Below are 26,314 nucleotides of genomic sequence, written 5' to 3'. Positions count from 1 at the left end.
TCTTGGTTGTTTGGCAGCACAACTCCAATAAAGCTTCACTATCCATGGTTGCTGCTTCCCAGACCACTCCAACATCCCACTGTAAAAACAAAACAAAACCCATCCGCACTCCCAGTCTCCTCACCTATCCACAGAGAAGTCTCCTTGGAGTCTATATGGGATGCGGGGGACAGTGTCCAGGTGGCAGTTGGCACACATCCCACTTCAGCACAGCATTGGGAGATCAGTGTGTGGAGTGTCTCTTCCATGTGTAAATCTAAAGGGGACAATCTGGATTATTGAAATTGATGGAATTATTTGTGGAGCAAGGTACCACTCAACATGAGGCTGGCAGAATTAGATGTTTAGACTGTTCTGACCTCATGGATTTCCCCAGGTACTGTTAAATTCTTTACAATCCTAGATCATCTAGACTAGGATTTAAAAGTCTGATGTTGCCCCATGTTATAACATGTTTTAGAAGTCTAATGTGGACAAGACTGCCTTCAGCATGATAAAATGCTCTAGTTGAAGCCTGGGGGGGAAGTCGAGGCTTTAACTCAGTGGCTCTTAACCTTTCCAGACTACTGTACCCCTTTCAGGAGTCTGATTTGTCTTGCATACCCCCAAGTTTCACCTCACTTAAAAACTACTTGCTTACAAAATCAGACATAAAAATACAAAAGTATCGCAGCACACTATTACTGAAAAAATTCTTAATTTCTCATTTTTACTATATAATTATAAATCAATAGACTATAAACATTGTACTTCCATGATGTGTATAGTATATAGAGCAGTTTAAACAATTAATTGTATGACATTTTAATTTGTACTGACTTCACTAGTTCTTTTTAAGTAGCTTGTTGTAAAACTAGGCAAATATCTAGATGAATAGATATACCCCTGGAAGACCTTTGTCTACCCCCAGGGGTATATGTACCCCTGGTTGAGAACCACTGCTTTAACTTAACCAGTTTAGCATGTGTTATATGCAGTGTGCCTTGTCTACACTATACTTCTAAAACATGCTAGTTAACATGCTGATATCATACCTTTAAATTCTAGTCTAGATTAGGCCATACGTTGCAGTGATCCAAGTCAAACACTTTTCCATAAAAACTTTTCCAGACATCATTAGGCAATCAACCAGGAAAGTTGAATAAACAAGTTTGGGTGATCCATGGAGGTCTGGAGGATTGTGTTTGAAGGGAAAATGAAGCTGGAATACGGTGGAAAAGTCAGTTAATCGTAGGATGAAACTACCTTGTTCAGCTTCTCAAGTTTGAATAAATGCTAATAGACAATCGTTAGTATTCACAAAAGGAGAAGAAAGCAAACTACTTTTGAAAACAGAATATGAAAATCAGTGTGTTCATTCTTTAAAATTTATTCCTTGTGATAATGAAAAATAACATTTTTGGACATAAGAATTAACAGAATATATGATGGGGCAGCGGTGTAAGGAAGCCACGAGCCAATTTCTGTCCCACAGACACGTGCAAGCAGTTCCCCTTGAACTTAGAATTGCCCAGCCTATGTTTACAGCCACTTTAAATTAAGCATACATTTCAGTTTCTACTAGAAATCAAAATTATATAGCAGAAAGAAAACTTCTTGTTAAAAGCCCTTTTCCCCCTCCCAGTAAGCATACTTGCTTTGTTGGTTGGATGTTAATAATTGGTGAAAAATGTTGGTCTCTTTTTGAAATGCAACGGTGCTATATATTTTGGGAACTATTGCATTGTCACTAACAGTAGTGAATTGGTAGTTCAGGATTTCGGGGTTTGTATTTTCTCTGTGGACTGTTGGAGATGTAATGTATTTGCTATGATCAGCCTGCCTTATTTTGCACTTTTCCTAGGAGGAAACGTGAGGCTGAAGACTAATCAGTCAGTCTCCTTTTTCTTAGTGCTTTTTACTTTCTTCAGGTGCACATTCTGTCAGGGTGCTTTGATGTAAAATAATTGTACTGGCTGTGAAGAAAGGCCAAAGTCTTGTCTTTAGTTAGAGCCATGAAGTGGGAGAAGATATTTGTATGCTAAAGCAATTTTCTCACTGTTAACATAGTATGCAATTATCAAATCTATATTATGTAAAGTATATATTTAAGGACATCATTTTATCCATGATTCTTTGATTGTAATCACTCTGATTATTCCTCTGAATACACTTGAAGAGTAACACTTGTCAGATTTCAAAGATGAAAAAAAGCCATGTATTTTGTCACCCTATCATTAAAAACAAATAATGATATTGCCCCTCTCTGTGTGACTTCAGAATTTGAACTAAGAAATAATTAGTATTTTTCCTGTAGAATTATAATTTGCCCCACAGCTCTGGTCCTCAGCAGTGTTTACTGATGAAACCATTGTTGATAAACCTAGGCTTCGCTAATTTTTGCTTTTGTGAAATTGCAAAAAGTCAAAGTTTGCAGTTTCATATTTTTCCCATCTAATAATTTACTTGAAGTTATGAATTTTGCATATTATATGATGGGCTTTTAAATCATGTAATAACTATTGTTGTCAAACTAAAGTTTCTTGTATGAGTAAATATATCACACGTTCCATGTTTCACAGAGAGAGAAATTATTGCATCTAGGGGGTACTGTAATTTGGAGGAGATAGGTATGGTAAATTGTAGCTCTGCATTCACAGTTAAAAGGACCCTGTCAACTCAGCCCCGCATTTTCCTATCATAAATTTACTTTTAAATATTTCAATTAAAATATTAACACTGTTGAGGAATGCATGAGAGATTTGCCTGTGGCAAGACATACAGATGTTTCCACTAGGCTTTTGGGGATATAATCAGTAGTAGTATCAAATGCTAACTATTATAAAGTTGCATCCTTGTTCTTTAGTAATAACAAAGAGTACAGTCCTACGCTCCCACTGAAGTCAGTGGCAAAATCAGTAGAAGTAGGCCTATGTCTCTGCCTCTTGTTTGTGATACGGTGGAACTCTATGGTACTGGCAGTAAAAAGAGTAAGGAAATTAAAGTTATTTTGTCCTGGACAGTGTCCCAGACATTAAATACAAAATGCACAATAGTATAGAAACATATATGCACAGTCTTAACATTGTCTTACTTTTGTTTTGAAACAGCAAGCTGATAATCACATTGGGTAAAAAGCAGAAGAGAAAGAATGAGTCTTCAGATGAAATGTCTGATACTAAGCAGACTCCACAGCGGTCATTTAAAGATGAGGACTCTCAGGTCAGTATTCATAATTTTTCTTCTTTTCCTTTTGAAGATTTTTCTGCACCATTATAGATTTAAACTCCAAAATACATTTTTTTTACATTAGTGATACTTATTCGTGAAGGCAGAGGGTTTTTTATTGCTGTTGAGTTTATACAAATTGATGTTTATGACTGTGGTTTCTGCTCTTAAATGAGTAGAACATGGGACCAAATGTCTGTAAACCAATGATTCAAATACTCTTCCTTGCACAAGAGATAAATTGCTCATTATGGCAAAAGTGTTATAATATACTAAGCTGTGTTGAGGTAGTGATTATAGTTATACTATGTCTAAATTTCAACACAAATGTGTAGAAACATTTATATAAATATAATTAACTTGTTCTAGACTTCTATTATCAGGTCATTAAAAAATAAAAAGTAAACATCAGCATAAAATTTGTGATGATGCTGAGCATCATGCTTCATCTTAGGAATACAAAGATACTAGATAGCTTTTAACAAGAAACACAACACCAAACTTAAGGTTGTAAGGTTGCTCTGAGGTTTATGGATATAAGGTGGCATAAAAATGATTATCATTAAAAGTTTATTAATGTTATTTATTAGGGCTGACAGTTAATCGAAGTTAACTCACACGATTAATTCAAAAAAATTAATAGCGGTTTAAAAAATTAATCACAGTTTTAATCACACTGTTAAACAATAGAATATCAATTGAAATTTATTAAATATTTGTGGATGTTTTTCTACATTTTCAAATATATTGATTTCAATTACAACACAGAATACAAAGTGTACACTGCTCACTTTACATTATTATTTTTAATACAAATATTTGCATTGTAAATATGGCAAACAAAAGAAATAGTATTTTTCATTCACCTCATACAAGTACTGTATTACAATCTCTTTATCACGTAAGTGCAGTTTACAAATGTAGATTTTTTTTTTTTGTTACATAACTGCACTCAAAAATAAAACAATGTAAATCTTTAGCGCCTACAAGTCCACTCAGGCCTACTTCTTGTTCAGACAATTGCTAAGACAGACAAGTTTGTTTCCATTTACGGGAGATAATGCTGCCCGCTTCTTATTTACAGTGTCCCCTGAAAGCGAGCACAGGAGTTCACATGACACTTATGCTAAACTTTCATATGCCCCTTCATGCTTTGACCACCATTCCAGATGACATGCTTCCATGCTGATGATGCTCGTTAAAAAAATAATGCATTAATTAAATTTGTGACTGAACTCTTTGGGGGAGAATTGTATGTCTCCTACTCTGCTTTACCTGCATTCTGCCATATATTTCATGTTATAGCAGTCTCGGACGATGACCCAGCACATGTTTTTCGTTTTAAGAACACTTTTCACTGCAGATTTGACAAAACGCAAAGAAGGTACCAATGTGAGATTTCTAAAAATAGCTACATCACTTGACCCAAGGTTTAAGAATCTGAAGTGCCTTCCAAAATCTGAGAGGAACGAGATGTGGAGCATGCTTTCAGAAGTCTTAAAAGAGCAACACTCCAATATGGAAACTACAGAACCCAAACCACCAAAAAAGAAAATCAACCTTTCTGCTGGTGGCATCTGACTCAGACTATGAAAATGAACGTGCCTCGGTCCGCACTGCTTTGGATGTTTATCGAGCAGAACCCATCATCAGCATGTCTTTTGGAATTGTGGTTGGAGCATGAAGAGATGTGAATCTTTAGTGCATCTGGCACATAAATATCGTGCAATGCCGACTACAACAGTGCTGTGTGTACGCCTGTTCTCACTTTCAAGTGATATTGTAAACAAAAAGTGGGCAGCATTATCTCCTGCAAATGTAAACAAATTTGTTTGTCTGAGCAATTGGCTGAACAAGAAGTAGGACTAAGTCAGGGGTCGGCAACCTTTCAGAAGTGGTGTGCTGAGCCTTCATTTATTCACTCTAATTTAAGGTTTCGTGTGCCAGTAATACATTTTAACATTTTTAGAAGGTCTCTTTCTATAAGTCTATAATATATAACTAAACTATTGTTGTATGTTAAGTAAATAAGGTTTTTTAAATGTTTAAGAAGCTTCATTTAAAATTAAATTAAAATGCAGAGCCCCCCGGACCGGTGGCCAGGACGCGAGCAGTGTGAGTGCCACTGAAAATCAGCTTGTTTACCGCCTTCGGCACGCGTGCGATAGGTTGCCTACCCCTGGACTAAGTGAACTTTTAGGCTATAAAGTTTTACATTGTTTTATTTTTGACTACAGTTGTTTTGGTACATAATTCTACTTTTGTATGTTCAACTTTCATGATAAAGAGATTGCACTACAGTACTTTTATTGGGTGAATTAAAAAATATTTGCACTGTAAAAATCAAAATAAAATGACACTGTACATTGAAATCAATGTGTTGTAATTGAAATCAATATATTTCAAAATGTTGAAAATGTCCCAAACTAATCGAATAATGGTATTCTATTGTTTAACAGTATGATTAATTGCGATTAATTTTTAAAATCACGCAATTAATCGCGATTAATTTTTTTAATCACTTGCCAGCCCTGTTATTTATATACCTTGACTGGCAAGGTCTAGCAAATTTTTGAAGTCATGCTGCAGAAGAGTATAAACACCTCCTAACAAAAGGAAGTTAAAAACAACATAGACTTGCATGAAGCCATAGATGTAGGTGTCCTTATCTAGATGAAACCTAAGGTGATGAGTCCTTATCTAGATGAAAATTCTCACTGGTTAGTTTTAAAAAGAAAAATTGTTGTACAGGATGGCATATATTGAGCTGATGATAGTCTGTTTAGTTTTAATATTAAAATAATAAGACTACTCTTCTAAACAGTACCTATGATAAATAAAATTAATTCTCTACCAGCTTTTCAGATATTTTAATATTCCAAGTAGTGATGTCATCAGTTTTTATTAACTTGTAGCTCTTTATTGTACACTAAATGCCATTTTCTTTTCTTGGTCTGTGGACATTAATTGTTGTCACAGGTCAGTCAGTCACCCGGTGTAAATTAAGCAATATGTTAAATATTCTGCGCTGGGAGGTCCTTCAGATTCTAAGCATTGATCTTCTGCCTAGGCTATGCATTGTTGTCCTGAAGACTTCCCTGCTAGGAGTTGATCCTTTTCATTGAGTTGCTGCAAGACCACAAATTGCACAGGAATGTCTGGCAAGCCCAGAAAGAAGTAGAAGGCAGAGGTATATTCCTCTTGGTAATCCTCCATCATTGAATGCAATGATATAGGTTTCTTCAGCAACCTGTAGTGAAGTATATCTATATGGTAGCTATAGGCCATGCAAGGAAATGCCCAAGTTTTTCTCATCCAAGGAAGAACAGAACTTACTGGGCTTTCATTATCCAGGTGATGCTGGAGGAAAATGAGCTAGTAGTGCTTCCAAAACTTTGCCTGAAGTGGACAAATAGGAGAATGAGGAAGCAAACAAACTAGGAAAGTGTTAAACTATCTGGAGTTGTCAGCAGCTAAATGTGTGCTGTGCTGTACAAAAGAAGCATATTTTTCTTTTTCTGACTATCTGTTTCTGCCTCATAAGCCAGTTGGCCAACATTTTGGACAAGAGCTCAGACTGATAGGGACCTGTGAGGTATCCTTCCATCAACAACCAACCTTGATCCAGTTTTCCCTGTAGTAGTCCCTTTTAGTCATTTCTGCCTATTTCCTTTTCCTCCATGTCTGTGATTACTGTTAGGTCTAAAGCCATCTTACGTTCATGGTACAAACTGCATCATAGTAAATAAAAATGTCCATATCTGCTGATGGTTTTCTGTGATAGATTTTACACACTGGTGTAATCATGCCCCAGATGATTACAGGCTCTAACCAGGCATCTTCAGTTAACAAGTATAGGACAGGAATATTCTTCAGTTCTGGAAGTTCTCCACTGAGAGAAATTTTTCTGCCTCCCAGACATGAAGGACTAGCTGGGGGAAACAAAACAAAACAAAAAAATCTAGCCAATGGTAAGCTGCGACTTGACAGATGAGAGAAGTTGCACCCCATTTGAACCTCCCTTCCCTGAGGTATATCTTAAGGAAGAGACTCTAGGAACCAGTTGACAACTGATCTGACAACCTCCATGGCAGGAGTACCTTCAGAGCTCCTCCTCCTCCCCTTATGACCCACCACAGTGGGCCTTTTGGAATCTAAGGTCCTGTATGGAGACTATTTCTTTAGTAGGTATCCTGACAAAAGAGGAACTGCCAAGAGGTGCAGTCACCTGTACCTCAAGACCACCTTCCTCAAGAGGACCCTCAAAAGTTGAGGAAAAGGCAGTGCCATCTAACAAGTTCCTCTTCCTCACCAGACAAGGCAGGTAGCCTCTTCTCCCATCCTTTGCAAATGATGTCAGTCTTCCAAGAGCTCTTGAAGGTCATAGTCAAATCCTTATAAATCTCCTTGGAAGAGGCCAGGAACCACAACCTGCCCTGGCAGATATCCTACACACTTCTCCCAAAGGCGAGATAGCCTTACCTAGAAATTATGTTCTTCTGTTACCAGCCCAAATAATATTGCAGACACCAGACACTATATTGCTTACTTGCAAGAGGGTGGACAAGAAGGACTGTGTACCTGCCAGTGGCTCAGAATATTTCTTTTTCCACCTCTTCCTGAATTCCCTAGTGTTGATGTTGTAAATGAGAGAAACAGAGTTTGTGTGTCTCGACCTTTCTGAAAAAAGCTGTTCTTTGGCAGTGTTACAATTCATGGTAGCTAAATATGACTATGCAAATTTCAGCAAGTTCTCTTTTATTAATTATTGGCCACAAAACCAGAAGGACCCAGTTCCAGGCTCTTGTCACTGAAGGTCAGAGGATTGCCAAACCCTCTTTGCAAGCTTCTTTGGATGCAGCTGACATAGCTATGCACCATGCTTCATGGCTACAGCCCTCCTTCCCCAGGGAAGTCCAGAATATAGTGGAAGAACTTCCATTCAAAGGCCCCAAGCTCTTCAGTGATAACACGGATGAATCCTTTCATTCATTAAGAATTCTAGAGCAACCCTCTGATTGCTGAGCAACCAAGAAAAATATTAGCAGGTCACACAGCCCAATCGTCTCAGACGAGCCCCTGCCAGACTTCCCAGAGAACTGTAGGACCACCCAAGAAAAAGCCCAGACGCCACAAGAAAGGACCATCTGTTGTCACGTCTCAGTTGGCAGTTTCTTCTGAACAACCATTTTGATCCTTCTGTCGAGTCTTGAGTCATTTCACAATCTGGATTTTACGCTGCACCACTCCACCAGACATTCTACAAGACATCATCTTTATTTCAATCTTTCTTGAAGCACATCACAACAGACACAGGGATTCCAGAAGTCATGACATCAGGCTGTGCCAGTCATTTCACCTCCATCCCCTTTACCCACTATCTCTCCTCGCTCTCTCTTTTCAGGGACCCTTCTCATGAGGCTCTCCTAAGGCAGGACGTACAACCCTCCTGCTCTTGGGGGCAACTGAATCAGTTTCCCTCTTTCTTCTGGATAGTTCTCCAGATAGTTCTACTTCAGGTACTTCGTGATACCTAAGAAAAAAGGAGGATGGAGATGAATCCTGGACTCTGAACACATTAATTCAAGATGGTAACCATAACAGCAGTAATACAATCATTCGATCCAGGAGAGTGATTTGTGGCCCTTGGCCTTCATATTTACATATGGTAGTGCATCCAGCTCACAGATGCTTCCTATAGTTCGTCATCGGCAACAACCACTATCAGTATTGAGTACTTTCCTTCAGCCATCTGGCCACCTGGAGTCTTTACAAAGGTCGTCTTCGTTGTCACAGCCAATCTGCGGCAAATAGGAATAGTCATCTTCCCCATCTGGATGACTGGTTCTTCAATGGTCATTTCTTCCCTGAGGTTGTCTGCAACCAACGAAATCCTAGTCATCTTCCACTCCTTGGGCCTTTGACTCAGTGCATAAAAGTCTATCTTGACACCTGTCAGTAGCAGTTGGTCTTAAAACTGACTGTATTAGGGCTACTGTAGTATCATTTCAACTGTAGCAGGTAATAGCATAGTAATAGTAGTTAGCTACCTGGAGTTCTGTTTTATGCAGTAGTAATCTCCTCACTTGGCATTCCCAGTGAGTACTTCGGTTCTTGTGGAATGGGAACTCTTCAGCCCACCTTCTTGGGTGCGGTACTGCTAGCTAAGTGCAGACATGCAGGAAAATGCAGATGCCACCTGAAAGAATACATAGAGATTACTTGCTAGTAAATGTGGCTTTTTAAGAATGTTGCTTCTGCATACTCTCACTGCTTATCCACCTTTCTTATTTTCTCTGTGTTCTACTTTGATAAGGACTCAGGGGCTTTACAGAAAAACTGAAGCAGTTGGAGACCACATGGCCTCTTATAACATCGGTTCTAAATGTTTGGCAATCTGAGGTTACATGTGAGTTTCCAATTGGCATTGCGTTTCTAGAAGAGTCCTTAAGTTCAGAAGCAAGTGTCAAAATGTAGAGTTGACTCTCTCAAAGATCCTCAGTTACTGTTGGAGTAGGCTTTCTCTTTCTTCTTTAGATCCTTTGAAGTGTTTCCCTGATGTATTTTGTTGTAGTGCAGCTCATTGTTTATGTACAGTTGGTTGCTTCCAAAATAGATGAACTCTTCTGAAGAGGTGGTTTTCAGTGTATGCAGTTCTGGAATAAAAATTATAACTACTTTGCTTTAAGACTTATTATAATAAAATCTCTCCTTGGAGATATGCATCATTTGTGTCTTAGGGCAGTTTCATCTCCAAAGTTCAATCAATGATCATAAAGTGTCATCCAGTGAAATGTAATCTGTGTATCCAAAGGTAATTTTTTTTTCATGACTTGATTATAGTTTCAGAAAATAGCAATAAAAAAGAGTTGACCCCTTTTAGTATTTTGCAAATATTCTTTATGACCCTGATAGCTATACTAGAGAAACCAAATCGCTTCAGTTTCCCAGAATGGCTCCCTATAGGTTTAGTTGAAAGCCTGTCTTAAATAAAGCTTACCGGTAATGAGTGATTGAATGAACCTTTTCTCGGTGATTTGTCACAATGTGGAAATCTGATCAGTACAATCTCTCTAGTTTTTAGAAAGCCTGAATACACCTGCCTTATCAACTGTATCCTTTTACTACAGAAAGATAAACCCAAGGAAAACATTACTTGTAATGGACAGCAAGTTGACTCTTCTGTAGTTATTTATATTAGCTGAGATCCCCTTTTGAAATATCATTAAATGTTTATTCATCTGCTGCTATCCTGTCACTATCCCATACAAACCTGCAAGGCTGTTCAACCTCATTTTTTCATTTAGCTTTCAGACTTTAACATGTGATTTTTGTCCTGTTTTTATATTCTGGGATGATTTTTTTGAATCATGTTGTTTAATTCAGTTGACATGTTTAGTTTTCCAGCTGACTTCTGTATTAAATGTGCCACATTTTTTTTATAAATTTAGTCTTAAATCATTAGTTTGTCTTAATTATATACACATATTACTCAGTCCATGTATCTTAAACATACATGATTTGTCTCTGAAAAGCTCACGGTTACTAATACATTTTTAGGAAACTTATGTCTCCCTATGATGCTTCCTGTAACCTGTCCATAACTTTGCTTAAAAAAAAAAAATCTTTGTAATTGACTAGATGGAGTTTTGTTAAATTCTAGCTAATATTTTCTTAGTGAAGACTAGGATCTGTGTTTTTAATCAATCTTTGTTTCTTACTCGTATGTCCCTTCACTTTCTTTTTCTTATCTTTAAGCCCGTGCTCTGATCCACTATGATTTGTATTTATTCAGCACTTGCTCTTGCCTTCATCTGTTCCTTTATATTGCAAGTGTTCTAGGATTTGAAATATCTGACTGAACAGTTGACCTTTTATCTAGCTCTCTTTAAATCCCCTCCAGTTTCTTTTTTCATACTGATAAACTGTCATTTTTTCTATAATTGCCTACATTTTCTCCTGAAATGCCTCTTTCAGAGAGAGCTGACTAATGTGTTTTATTAATTATGCTGTAGCATTTGGATATCTGTAAATTTGTGGTTTCTCCATGCATAACCCCCCCACTCCCCCCCCATTTTGACAAGGACCATCTAATATAGAGAGACAGCTCCATTCCAATAGGCTTGTGCATAATTATTTTCACTTATATGCTCTCCCTGTATACCAAAGTCTGTGATAATTATATTCATTTTTATTGTATGCGTTCATGCTGATGATGTTTTCTGTTTGATAACTTTTCAAAGCAGTGCAGACCGACGCATGTTCATTTTCATCTTCTGAGTCATATATCACCAGCAGAAGGATTTTCTTTTTTGGTGGTTTGGGTTCTGTAGTTTCCTCATCAGAGTGTTGCTCTTTTAAGACCTCTGAAAGCATACTCCACACCCCGTCCTTCTCAGATTTTGGAAGGCACTTCAGATTCTTAAATCTGCGGTCGAGTGCTGTAGCTATCTTTAGAAATCTCACATTGGTACCTTCTTTGTGTTTTGTCAAATCTGCATTGAAAGTGTTCTTAAAATGAACAACGTGCTGGGTCGTCATCCAAGACTGCTATAACATGAAATATATGGCAGAATGCGGGTAAAACACAAAGCAGGAGACATACAATTCTCCCCCAACGAGTTCAGTCACAAATTTAATTACTACATTATTTTTTTTTAATGTGTCATCAGCATGGACGCGTGTCCTCTGGAATGGTAGCCAAAGGATGAAGGGGCATACGAAACTTTTGCATATCTGGCATATAAATAGCTTGCAATGCTGGCTACAAAAGTGCCATGCGAATGTCTGTAATCACTTTCAGGTGACGTAAATAAGAAGCGGGCAGCATTATCTCCCGTAAATGTAAACAAACTTGTTTCTCTTAGCGATTGGCTGCACAAGAAGTAGGCCTGAGTGGACTTGTGGGCTCTAAAGTTTTACTTCATTTTGTTTTTGAGTCCAATTATGTAACAAAAAGAAATCTACATTTGTAAATTGCGCTTTTACGATAGAGATTACACTACAGTACTTGTATAAAGTGAATTGAGGTGAATTTTATTGTTTTTACAGTGCAAATATTCGTAATAAGATTAATATAAAGTGAGCACTGTACACTTGTATTCTGTGTTGTAATTAAAATCAATATATTTGAAAATGTAGAAAAACATCTAAAATATTTAATAAATTTCAGTTGGTATTCTATTGTTTAACAGTGCAATTAAAACTGCGATTAATCATGATTAATTTTTTTTGAGTTAATCGCGTGAGTTAACTGCTATTAATCGATAGCTCTAGTAGCAACATTGTTGATCAAATTGATAATTTTTAGAAAATACAGTTTGTCTCATGTTTACTATATGTTTCTTTTCTTGGCGTTATTTCATTTTTCTTCTTTTCTGTTTCAGAGTGGTAGCCATGTTAGTCTGTATCAGCAAAAAGAACGAGGAGTCCTTGTGGCACCTTAGAGACTAACAAATTTATTTGGGCATAAGCTTTCGTGGGCTAGATTTTTTAGTCTCTAAAGTGCCACAAGGACTCCACATTGTTTTTGCTGATACAGACTAACACATCTGAAATCATTCACTTGTCTAGGGTCTTTCTTAATTTCTGAGAGTCTTTGTGAAACTGGTTTATACAAAAGTGACTTTTTATTTCATAGAGGAGTCACTTTAGCACATTGTATAAACCTTCACTTTATAGGTTATTGATATAGATAGATTAATAGCACACAGTGGTCTTTTGTAGTTATCTTTATGAAATTACTATCGGGAAAAATTACAGTGCATTCATGAAACAAAATAGCTCTCATTTGAATTTTGTTCCTAAATACCCAGAAAACATTACTCCAGTTTTGTTTCTGAGCTGTAAATACAGACAAAGCCATTTAATTACTTATATATATATATATATATATATATATATATAAATATAAAACTTAAAGAAACATTAACAAGATTTGTAGGTCCAAAATGTGGCCTAACATCTCCACACTCTGTTATTATTTTTACAGTTACATTTTTCTTTAAATGTGTGCATTTATCAAAATTACTGCGCACTAAATTTTCTATAGTAATATATAGTGTAGCTGAATGACTATTTTTAACAAATGTTCAATATAAGCAGTTCTTGCTAGAAAGAATGATCAGTAAAAATGTTATTTTAATATTCCTATATTGCAGAAGAGAAGATCAAATCGTCAAGTTAAAAGAAAAAAGTATGCTGAGGAAGGAGAAGGAAAACAGTCCGAGGAAGAGGCTAAAGTTTCTGTGAAAATCAAAAAGAGTTCTGCGCCTTTGCCTGCTGAGCAACCCTTACAGTTATTTGTGGTAAGTAAAAATCCAGAACTGTGAGTAGTGTGAACCTTCCAACTAACTTCACTATATCCTGGGTAAAGCTTATTTTGTTAGCCTTATTTGGCTGACTTAGGTCAGTGACCCAGTAATTATGATGCACAGTAGCAGTTGCCCAGATTCCACACAGTTATCCTCTGCTTTCCAATTTTCAGGTCATCTGGTGTCTGACATAAATACTACTTATGTGGAAAGCTGCAGCAAAAACAGTTCATCCATTATTGAGAACTGGGTTAGAGAAAATGACATTGTTTTGCCAATGTTACAAAATTATTGCAACTGTTTCATTGAGAAGTTATGGCACCTCATGCTTTTGTGCAGAGACTTGAAACATGGTTGCTGCTATATCCTAGGATCAGAGAAATGCCTGTACCTGTTCTTTTGAAAATCCACCCCAATTTAGCCAAATTATAAGCCTCTAAAAATTACCATTTCCACATGCTCCAAAGAGGTTTGTTAGAAAATGGCAGCAAAATTCTCTGGACATTGCATTTCCACTGAGCATGCTCCACATCTACAGAACAGCCATGTTCCAGTCCAGAGCTGAACTGGACTTTTCCTGCAGTTGCTCCTTCTGGCTGTTGATGACTTCTGTGACTGTGGGCACCAGAGCTGAGAATAAGGAGACTTTCTCTCTTGTGTTCTCAATACTCCCCCTGTTGGAACCTAGGCAGGAAGGAAGAGACAGAAGCCAACTTTCTTGAATTCCTTGGGTTCAGTAATAGAGGGGTGGGGGGAAGAGCAGTCCATTGGTGGACAGGTACAGGGGATAAGAGAAGGGAAATAGCAACATATTTGAGGGATGGACAGGAGTAGAGGGAAGAATGGTACAGTCTGGGCCAGGGTTTCTGAACCTGTGGAGTCACGACCCAAAATTGGGTTCCATGTGTGTCAAAAGGTCGCATAGGAGGCCTGGGGAATGGGTATCTGGGGGCAGGTTCTGCCTTTGGGGAGGGAGTTGCAGAGCCTACCCCTCATTCATTCTGCAGTGGCAGTTCCCGACGTGGGGCTGGCTGGGCTCTGCTCCCCACTTGGGGCATTTTGCAATATGGTGCATGGGGTTGCAGTGCTGTTCAGGTTTAGCTCAGATGCCCTGCTGGCATGATGTAGGGTGAGGGAGAAAATTAGAGTAAGTGGTGCTGAGTCAGAGGGGCTACTCCAAATCTGAGGGGTGCTGCAACCTCAGAGGTCACAGTGCCTGGAACAGGGAGGTGAGCCCAGCTAGCACCAATGGACAGGAGCTGCCACTACAGTGTGCAAGTTGTAGTTATGTAGTACTTGTTATGTTAATGGGGATATTATATATTGTGGATAAGAAATATTTAGTAAGCCACAAGTGTTTTGCACTAAAGCTATTTAATGCATTGTGACAGGCCATCGAGGTTTACAAATGAATCCTGAGCCCAAAAAGATTGAGAACCTGTGGCCTAGGCAGGGACAGGAGCAGAGTGGGACTGTTATGTGCAAAGAGTAATAGAAGAGGGAGTGACAAGAACTGAAGGGAATATGCTGTTGAGGGACATTCCAGGAGACAGGCAGAAGGAGACAGACAGGTAGGCTAAGAGGATCTGTAACCACTAGATACATCATTCCCTCCCAAAACCTGGAATAGAGTCCCAGTGTGCCTTTGATGTCAGCAAATATCAATGAAACTCATTGGCCAAGTGTGTGTTTATCTTCCTTTACTGGCAGGCCTACTTAGACTTTAATAGCCCACTTCTTCACTAGATCAAATGGTATAGAGGTCTTTGCTGTGGCTAAAGGTCACAAGAGTACAAGAATGGCTTACTGGGTAAGACCAATGGTCCATCTATCCCAGTATCCTGTCTCTGATAGTGGTTTCCATCAGATGCTTCAGAGGGAATGAATTATAACAGGGCAATTTTGAGTGATTTGTCATCTGTCATCCAGACCCAGCTTATGACAGCTGGAAATCTAGGGACACCTGGAGCATTGGGTTGCATCCCTGACCATCTTGTCTATATAGCCATTGATGGACTTGTCCTCCATGAACTTGTCTAGTTCTTTTTTGAACCCAATTATACTTCTGGCCTTCACAACATCCCCCGGCAACATGTTCGACAGGTTGACTGTGCATTGTGTGAAGAAGTATTTCCTTATGTTTGTTTTAAACCTACTGCCTGTTAATTTTATTGAGTGTCCCATGATTCTTGTGTTATGTGAAAGGGTAAATAACACTTCCCTAGTCACTTTCTCCATACCATTCATGATTTTATAGAGCTCTATAATATATCCCCTTAGTCATCTCTTGTCTAAGCTGAACAGACCCAATCTTTTTAACCTCTCCTTGTATGGAAGCTGTTCCATATCCCTAACCATTTTTGTTGCCCTTTTCTGTACCTTTTCCAATTCTAATATATCTTTTTTGAGATGGGGCGACAAGAACTGCATGAAGTATTCAAGGTGTGGGTATACCATGCATTTATATAGTGGCATTATGATATTTTCTGTGTTATTGTATATCCCTTCATTATTTTATTATCTATCCCTTCTGTTTTATTATCTATCCCTTTCCTAATGGTTCCTAACATTCTGTTAGCTTTTTTGACTGCCGATGCACATTGAGCCAGACGTTTGCAGAGAACTATCCACAATGACTCCAAGATCTTTAAGTGGTAACATCTAATTTAGACCCCATCATATTGTATGTATAGTGGGGATTTTTCCAGTGTACACTACTTTGCACTTAGTGACACTGAATTTCTTCTGCCATTTTGTCACCCAGTTTAGTGAGATACCTTTTTAACTCTTTGCAGTCAGCTTTGCAGTCTGCCCTCACTGTTCACCTCTTTTTCTAAATCATTTATGAAGATGTTGAACAGCACAGATCCCAATATCGATTCTCAGGAGATCACACTATTTACCTTTCTCCCTTACGAATACTAACCATTTATTCCTACCCTTCATTTCCTGCCAGTTCCAGTTCTGTTGGTGGCCCATGTTGGGGTCAGTCTGATACCACATTATGGAATTTTTGTTTTTTGTATTTGCTTAAAAAAAAACAACCCACACTTTGGCAAGGGGTTGTGTGGAAAAAAAATATGATGTGATCATGTAATTAAAAATTGTCTTATGCATTTGCACAAGGGGGCAGAATTATGGCAACCTTTGTTCTGATCTTCCTGAACTTCCGAGTGGTGGACTTGGAAACCTTAACTTTCTTTTAACATTGTTTTTTTTGTTTATATGTATTTTTGTTTTGTATGTAATAACTTAAGACTTGAGATATGGAATATTTTTCTACAAATTGGGGCAATTGCAAGACATTTTTCCTTTGCGTTTTTTCTTTTATAAACTGCACCCACCCACACACTGATGCCTGTCTCCACCTTTTTTCTCTTTTTGTACCTTTTGCCTTCTTTCTCCTTTTTTTCCCTTGCCATGTTTGATACCTTTTTTTTTTTTTTTTAACTTCTTCCATTTCCACTTCTTTATGCTTATGTTTGTTCCTTTTGTCCCTGGTTTTCTCTTTCACCATCTTTGCAGAGTTAGCAGAACTGCAGCGCTTTACACATGACTGATTGGAGAGAAAAACTGACTAGCATCCTAATCACTTTTCCCTATCAGTCCTCTTACTGTCCATGTAAAGACTCTTTTCAGCTACCAAGAGCAGGCTGCTAAGGGAAATGGTGTGTATGTTCACCACAACAGATAAACTTTCCATCTCACTATATAAAAATTTTGCTGTAGAAGCAACCTGAGAAGGATAAGTTACCTTTCCTCTTCTGATGTTGTGGAGTAAGCTGCAAAGGTAACAGCTAGCTCCATGTGCAAAGTGATGAAGTGCTGCTACTTCTGTTTCTTGCAGGTTTGGCAGCCCTGGCTTACTGAGGGCTTGATCTGACGCCCATTGAAGCCAATGGAAATATCCCAATTGACTTCAGTTGGCTTTCTATCAGGACTTCAGTGTTCTTGGAGTAATTGTTCCTATGGGTGCTCCACATGTCTGTGTGCCTCTGATCAGAGATTTTGGATAGCAGTGTCCATATGGCCCATGTCTGCACTTTGTATACCCTCATACCCCAATCTGAGAGCATATTAAGCAAGGCTGACCACTGCTGCTCCTGTTCCTTCTTCACTGCAAAATCCAGCCTAATGCAAGGACTCCAAAGTAAAGGAGAAGGAGGGCAGGTAGTAGAGTACTTATAGGGACAAAACATCTTGAAGAACTCCAGTTACTGTACAAGTAAGTAGTCTTTCCTTCAAGTAATTGTCCCTAAGGGTGCTCCATTTAAGGTAGCTCCTAAGCAGCGTCCATGTTAAGGGGGCAGGTGCTGAGGAAGCCTGTCTAGTAGAGACTGGAGAAAGGCCATCGCAAAGGCTGCATCTGACGTATAAGCTTTATGCTAGGGCGGAGTGCCGAGAATAGGTGTGTTTCTAACTCTTATGATTCACAAGGCATAGGGCCTTAAACCTGTCACTGTTCCAAGCACTTTACCTATCCAGATCTTCAGAGCAATGTAACTATGGAGGGAATTTGCCTATCAAGCACTTCAGACCGGTGAAACTATGAAAGAAAATTCCATGGTTTGAGGGGAAGGAAGGACATTTTTGTGGAAAGGGGTTTTTAAAAGAACTGAACTGTTCAAAAGATGAAGCAATTTGGAGTACAGCAACTCCTCACTTAAAGTCGTCCCGGTTAACATTGTTTCGTTGTTATGTTGCTGATCAATTAGAGAACGTGCTCATTTAAAGTTGTGCACTGCTCCCTTATAACGTTACTTGGCAGCTGCCTGCTTTGTCCACTGCTTGGAGGAAGAGCAGCCAGTTGCAGCTAGCTGGTGGAGGCTTGGAACCAGGGTGGCCCAGCAGCCCTCTATCCGCTCCCCACTCCCGTAAGTCCCCTGGTCAGCAGCCGCCCAGCAGGCTACCAGTTGCCAGCAGTTCAGCTGTCCCTCCCCCCACTTGCTATGTGCTGCTCCTACATTAACAACAATGTGTTAACCCTTGAGGGCTCAGCCGAGTACTAGTTCATCATTTAGCAGTAAGGCATTCCCTGGGAAATATCCAGCCCTCTTCCACCCTCTGACTTCACCACCTCAACCAAACTTCACAATCATCATTGCTGTGCACAGTATTAAATTGTTTGTTTTAAACTTATAGTGTGTGTGTGTGTGTGTGTGTGTGTGTGTGTGTGTGTGTGTGTGTGTGTGTGTAGATAGTTTTTTGTCTGGTGAAAAAAATTTCCCTGGAACCTAACCCCCCATATTTACATTAATTCTTATGGGGAAATTGGATTCGCTTAACATCGTTTTGCTTAAAGTCGCATTTTTCAGGAACATAATTACAAAGTTAAGCGAGGAGTTACTGTATTAGAAGTAGTCCTGGCAGAAATTAATTTGTGGGTGGGACTGCAGGTGCAGCTGTGGAGGTGCAGGATGATAACAATCTGCTGCATAATCCTGCAATTTATTTACATAGGTTTAATTCTTGTTAATGTATGGTGATACTGAACTATCAAAGTAAAGTCAGAGTTCTTTGACAGTGTGAACACTGCCTGTTAATGGGATGTTTAACTTCTAAAAAGTTTTCTTTTGAAATTTAAAAATAAAAAGTATATCAAATGAGAGATTATACATGTTTACTTAAGATACAAGTATGTAGCAGGTATTAGCAATGTATGCATTTTTTGTTATGGGATATTCCCTATATATTTTTAATTAATTATCTTTTCATAAATTGAGAGAGGGTTTTTTTTGTTTTGTTTGTTTTTTGTAAAGATTGATGTCTGGGAAGCCTCAGTTGGCAAATTGTGGATGGAAAACTTGACACCTTAAGACAAGATGTTTGTTAATGAAAAATAATGTGTCTGCTGCTTATTCTGTGTCAGAAAACATTCTCCATGTGATATACTGGGATCGTAGAAATCTGTTTGCCATGGAAAAATACGGAATTTGCATTTTTACAGTAAATCTTTAGTTTTTGCATTTTGTGAAAAAATAAAAACGTATACAGTAGACCCTGTTTTATCTGAGCCTCCGTTATCCGGCTGTCCATATTAACCAAACCAGGGCTGTTAGACTGAGCCTGGGGCTGCAGGTTTGGGCTTGAGCTCCAGGCGGCATCTGAGCCCTGCTGCCCAGGCAGACAGCCCAAGCCATGTTAGCTGAAAATACAGAATGGAGACCGAGAAGTATTTGGTGTGTGTATATAAGAAATACAAATCACAATTCTGTTGATTTTATTTTATTATAATGATAGATGGCACTGGTAGGCTTCAGACTTGCTTAAAAATTTAAATACATCAATAACACATTATGTTCAACTGATACCTGTATAAATTGTGGCTAGGGAAATTCAAGTTCAGCATTTCATTTTAGTCATGGAAAAACATGGATTTTTCTGGGGGGGTTTTTTTATAGGCAAACTTGTTCTTTTTTTTTTTTTTTTTTTTTATGTAATGGAAAACTAGGATCCCTGGTGATATCAGTTTGATGTTGAAATAATTATTTTGATGACTCAAAGAGAGGGGTATGATTTTAGAAAGTAAACAGTAGAAAAGAGCTCATGCCCTATTTTCATTCTCAGATTCTAAAAAAGCTAAGGAAGAAAAGACAAACATGCTAGAGATAATTCTGCCTTCTGTACTACCATGATTTTTAACTTTCAATGAGATGTCAACATATGCTTATGTGGTCTCTAATAATCAAACATTGTTGCTTCCAGATGACCTTTCTATGAGGATAAGAAGTAACCCAACAAATACGTATTAAGATGTTTTTGAAAAAATTGCTATATAAGATATCCATATCTTATGTAGGATATATTGTGCTGAATAATGCCATATCTCACCTATAAGAAAGCAATATTATAAGCCAAACCAGCTTAACCTTCAAGCAAAACAATTAGAAATTAAAACATGGTTATTATTAAAATACACTTTATATAAATGCAGTTGGCATCTTGCTAAGCTTTCATGAACGCTGTCAGCTAAATGGCCAATTAACACTTTTCCTTCTTTGACAAAAATATTAACCAGCATAATTAAGTTACAGTTAAAGATAAGTACCTATTAAAAATTGTGACATCTTACCTACTGTGTAGAAAGGACAGTTATTAAAGGGTTCTGTATTCAGTTCAATCTAGCATTTTCATGAATATATAGAACCCAGAGGGGCTTTGGTGACTGTTTGTGAGCTTCACAGAAATAGGCATTCGATTTAAAAAATATGGAAACTATTTTATACTTTAACTGAAAGAAAAAATAGTGTGATGGATCAGCAAAATGCTAGCACATGTTGGAACTTTAGCATTACATCCTTAAATTTTTGACCAACAAAGCACCACTGCAGGCAGAGCTTCAGAGTCTCAATGCATGGATGAGACGATGGTGTAGAGAGGAGGGGTTTAGATTTATTAGGAACTGGGGAAACTTTTGTGATGGGGGAGCTTATACAGGAAGGATGGGCTCCACCTAAACCAAAGTGGATCCAGACTGCTGGCACTTAAGATTAAAAAGGTTGCAGAGCATTTTTTTAAATTAAGAAATGGGGGAAAGCCGATTGCTGCAGTGGAGCATGTGGATCGGACAGAGACTTCTCTTAGAGGAGAGTCTATTGATAGATATTCTCTAGGTCATAGTCAGGAGGAGAGGATGGAAGAGGATAAAGTATGGGCCCGATCAGACAAGAAACAGTCACATAAAAAAGAATCTCACATCAGAAAAGGGCAGACAAATAAACAGTGACAAGTTTTTAAAGTGCTTGTACACAAATGTTAGAAGTCTAAATAATAAGATGGGTGAACTAGAGTACCTCCTGTTAAAGGAGGATATTGATATAATAGGCATCACAGAAACCTGGTGGTGTTGGGGGACAATCAATGGGACACAATCATTCCAGGGTACAAAATATATCTGAAGGACAGAACAGGTTGTGCGGGGCGGGGGCGGAGAGTGGCACTATATGTGAAAGAAAATGTAGAATTAAATGAAGTAAAAATCGTAAATGAATCCACATGTTCCATAGGGTCTCTATGGATAGTAATTCCATGCTCTGATAAGAATATAACAGTAGGGATCTATTATCGACCACCTGACCAGGACAGTGATAGGGACGATGAAATGCTAAGGGAGATTAGAGAGGCTATCAAAATAAAGAACTCAATAATAGTGGGGGATTCAATTATCCCCTTATTGACTGCGTACATGTCACCTCAGGACGAAATGCAGAGACAAAATTTCTCGATACTTTAAATGACTGCTTCCTGGAGCAGCTGGTACAGGAACCCACAAGGGGAGAGGCAATTCTCGATTTAGTCCTGAGTGGAGCGCAGGATCTGGTCCAAGAGGTAATTATAACAGGACCGCTTGGAAATAGCGACCATAATATAATAACATTTAACATTCCTGTGGTGGGAAGAACACCTCAACAGCCCAACACTGTGGCATTTAATTTCAGAAAGGGGAACTATGCAAAAATGAGGAGGTTAGTTAAACAGAAATTAAAAGGTACAGTGACTAGAGTGAAATCCCTGCAAGCTGCATGGACGCTTTTCAAAGGCACCATAAGAGAGGCCCAACTTAAATGTATACCCCAAATTAAAAAACACAGTAAAAGAACTAAAAAAGAGCCACCGTGGCTTAACAACTATGTAAAAGAATCAGTGAGAGATAAAAAGTCATCTTTTAAAAAGTGGAAGTCAAATCCTAGTGAGGTAAATAGAAAGGAGCATAAACACTGCCAATTAAGTGTAAAAATGTAATAAGAAATGCCAAAAAGGAGTTTGAAGAACAGCCAGCCAAAAACTCAAAAGATGGTAATAAAATGTTTTTAAGTACATCAGAAGCAGGAAGCCTGCTAAACAACCAGTGGGGCCCCTGGACTATCGAGATACAAAAGGAGCACTTAAAGACGATAAAGTCATTGCAGAGAAACTAAACAAATTCTTTGCTTCAGTCTTCACGGCTGAGGATGTTAGGGAGATTCCCAAACCTGAGCCATCCTTTGTAGGTGACAAATCTGAATCCTGTCCTTTAAATCATCTTCCGTACCCAGTGACTAGAAGAAAGCTAATGTAACACCAATATTTAAAAAGGGGTCTAGAGGTGATCCCAGCAGTTACAGACCGGTAAGTCTAATATCAATACCGGGCAAATTAGTTGAAACAATAGTAAAGAATAAAATTGTCAGACATATAGAAGAACATAACTTGTTGGGCAAAACTCAACTTGGTTTCTGTAAAGGGAAATCATGTCTTACTAATCTATTGGAGTTCTTTGAAGGGGTCAACAAAATGTGGACAAGGGGGATCCAGTGGACATAGTGTATTTAGATTTCCAGAAAGGCTTTGACAAGGTCCCTCACCAAAGGCTCTTACGCAGGGTTTCTCAAATGGGTCGCCACTTGTGTAGGGAAAGCCTCTGGCGGGCCGGGACGGTTTGTTTACCTGCCCCGTCCGCAGGTCCGGCCAATCGCGGCTCCCACTAGCTGCGGCTCGCTGCTCTGAGCCAATGGGAGCTGCTGGAAGCGGTGGCCAGTAAGTCCCTCAGCCCACGCCACTTCCAGCAGCTCCCATTGGCCTGGAGCGGCGATTGGCCAGACCTGCGGACGGGCAAGTAAACAAACCGGCCCGGCCCGCCAGGGGCTTCCCCTACACAAGCGGCGACCCCTGTTTGAGAAACCCTGCTCTTACGTAAAGTAAGTTATCATGGGATAAGAGGGAAGATCCTTTCATGAATTGAGAACTGGTTAAAAGACAGGGAACAAAGGGTAGGAATAAATGGTAGATTTTCAGAATGGAGAGGGGTAACTAGTGGTATTCCCCAAGGGTCAGTCCTAGGACCAATCCTATTCAACTTATTCATAAATGATCTGGAGAAAGGGGTAAACAGTGAGGTGGCAAAGTTTGCAGATGATACTAAACTGCTCAAGGTAGTTAAGACCAAAGCAGACTGTGAAGAACTTCAAAAAGATCTCACAAAACTAAGTGATTGGGTAACAAAATGGCAAATTAAATTTAATGTGGATAAATGTAAAGTAATGCACATTGGAAAAAATAACCCCAACTATATATACAATAGGATGGGGGCTAATTTAGCTACAACAAGTCAGGAAAGAGATCTTGGAGTCGTCATGGATAGTTCTCTGAAGACATCCACGCGGTGTGCAGCGGCAGTCAAAAAAGCAAACAGGATGTTAGGAATCATTCAAAAAGGGATAGAGAATAAGACCGAGAATATCTTATTGCCCTTATATAAATCCATGGTATGCCCACATCTTGAATACAGCGTACAGATGTGGTCTCCTCATCTCAAAAAAGATATACTGGCATTAGAAAAAGTTCAGAAAAGGGCAACTAAAATGATTAGGGGGTTGGAACAGGACCCATATGAGGAGAGATTAAAGAGGTTAGGACTTTTTAGCTTGGAAAAGAGGAGACTAAGGGGGGATATGATAGAGGGATATAAAATCATGAGTGATGTGGAGAAAGTGAATAAGGAAAAATTATTTACTTGTTCCCATAATATAAGAACTAGGGGCCACCAAATGAAATTAATGGGCAGCGGTTTAAAACAAATAAAAGGAAGAAGTTCTTCACGCAGCGCACAGTCAACTTGTGGAACTCCTTATCTGAGGAGGTTGTGAAGGCTAGAACTATAACAGGGTTTAAAAGAGAACTAGATAAATTCATGGCTGTTAAATTCATGACTGTTAGTGGCTATTAGCCAAGATGGGTAAGGAATGGTGTCCCTACCCTCTGTTTGTCAGAGGGTGGAGTTGGATGGCAGGAGAGAGATCACTTAATCATTATCTATTAGGTTCACTCCCTCTGGGGCACCTGGCATTGGCCACTGTCGGCAGACTGGGTACTGGGCTGGATGGACCTTTGGTCTGACCCAGTATGGCCGTTCTTATGCTCTTTTTATACATGGTACAGAAAATGGATTGAATTGACCTCATCAAAGTAAAAGGTACAATGATTACTTTAGAATACATTTTTAAAAAATACAGATTTTGTGTTCATCTGGATTTTTTTTTAAATAAACAAAGTGACAAGTTAATAACCAGTCAATGGAAAGATTTATTGAAAGATTTTTGTCACTGGCTGAAAGGAAACAGAAAGTTTATGTACATTAAAGAAAAGAGAAAAAGAAACTGTTTTTGCAGTACATACTGGCCTTTTAACGTACCACTGTGTTCCCCAGGCTTTTTCAGCCTTACACATCTCTAAAGAGATTGCCTAGTACTGACTGTAATCATTTAATTATTTTTCCACATTTATTAGGAGAATCCAAGTGAAGAAGATGCAGCAATTGTAGATAAAATTTTATCCTCCAGGATAGTGAAGAAAGAAGTGAGTAATTGTGACTAAAATGAGGGTGTTGTGTTCACAAGGGAATTATTTATTCTAAGATGTGCTTTAAATGTCCATGAGTCTAAAAAAATCTTGAATTTACTGTCTTAGATATCTGCTGGAATGACAATGGAAGAAGAAGAATTTTTTGTAAAATACAAGAACTAGTAAGTATTATAGTTGTTTGTACAAGTTGGTTACTTAAAAAGCAAAAGAAGTCTTCTAGTTAGATATTATCCCATTTATGAATTATAGGTTGCATCAGTTAGAAACATTTTTAAAAACATTTAGGGCCAGATTTTGCCACTTTCCCTCATGTTTGAGTTGTTTTTTTTCTTCGCAAGTACTCCCATTCATTTTTAAAAATGTAAATTACAGTTTATTCAGTTCTTACACACAAATTATCAATGGTGCTTGTACCTATAATAAAACCAGTTTACAGTAGTGGCAATGTTGTCTAGGAATGACAACTTTGAAAAGATAATAATTATTTTTAAAAATTTCAATCTCTGACCACAAGGTGAGTTTTCATATAGGTCAGATTTAGCAAGAGGTACTTACCTGACGTTAAATTTAATTTAATTGGTTTTATATTAAGTAAATCTGAAGCAATTTGTCCTCCCAAAACCCATCTGCCTTTGTGATTCAGCACTTCACAATTGGTAAGAATTTTATTCAGAGATATTAAGTAACTGCTAAGAGTATAGATTGGATGATTGGATTCATAGAGGCACAATGAACAACGTTTTGTTTGCTTTTTTTTCAAATTCAGATAAAATAGCATTCTTATTTAAATAAAAAAATGAAAATTTAAAATGTTCATTAAGTGCCAAGTATTCCTGAATATCAGCTTTCATTAAGAAAAAATGTTTCTAGCTCTTCTAGTTGTGGAGAAAACATAAATATGTGAACAGAAGGTATACCACAAGTGTTGTCTTCCTGAGTTTGTAGAAAGCCTGAAACAAGCTTTAGGATATGTGAAGTGCTGCATCATGTTAAATAAGGCCCTTCTGTACTACATAATTTTTGCTCCCACAGAATTTGGGAATTCAGTGAATTCAGCATTTTGGCTACAGAAGTTCCCACAGTGTGTTACCTGTGGCTTTGCCCTGTTGGGTCCTGCCAGCAGCTGCCTGTTGATTTCCAGCTTTCCCTGTAACAGGGAGTTAATTGGATACAGTGTATATTCCTTACCCTTTTCCTTGGAGCCATGCAACATGGAGTTGGGGAACCCAATCTGAACTTCTGGTTCAACCTTTGTTCTGTGGGTGCAAGCTGAAGTGCAGACTAGTGAGCTAGGCTGCCACTAGGGAAAACAAAGAGAGGATCAACTGAAGCTAGCTACAAGCCTCCCCCTTTTCCTAGGGCACTTAGAGTGGGGAGGATGTTCTGAACTGGACCACCTGGATGCCATCACAATTGTTGAGGCTATGGAGATAAGCTGCCAAGAAAACTTGGGA

General features: G+C 38.5%; 1 protein-coding gene across 35 annotated transcripts in view; it reads left to right on the top strand.

Annotated features, from left to right (window-relative positions):
• Positions 1-26,314, top strand: part of CHD9 (chromodomain helicase DNA binding protein 9) — a 186,344-nt gene that overhangs the window by 79,258 nt on the left and 80,772 nt on the right. For 34 of the 35 annotated variants that reach the window (XR_010592546.1, XM_065567062.1, XM_042852265.2 and 31 more), the window contains 4 exons: positions 3,090-3,201; positions 13,368-13,514; positions 24,786-24,854; positions 24,966-25,021. Coding sequence is in view for 34 of the 35 variants with exons in the window: in XM_065567062.1 (XP_065423134.1) it covers positions 3,090-3,201; positions 13,368-13,514; positions 24,786-24,854; positions 24,966-25,021 (384 nt within the window). In the remaining variant the exon portion in view is untranslated. Of the gene's footprint in view, positions 1-3,089; positions 3,202-13,367; positions 13,515-15,069; positions 15,092-24,785; positions 24,855-24,965; positions 25,022-26,314 lie in introns of those variants that run through there. The other variant, XM_042852273.2, reaches the window with a different exon arrangement.

The sequence above is a fragment of the Chrysemys picta genome, chromosome 14, assembly GCF_011386835.1.
Source record: "Chrysemys picta bellii isolate R12L10 chromosome 14, ASM1138683v2, whole genome shotgun sequence".
In the NCBI taxonomy this organism is placed as follows: Eukaryota; Metazoa; Chordata; order Testudines; family Emydidae; genus Chrysemys; species Chrysemys picta.
Note: the sequence above shows the minus strand (reverse complement) of the source record. Positions and strands in the feature narration are given on the sequence as shown.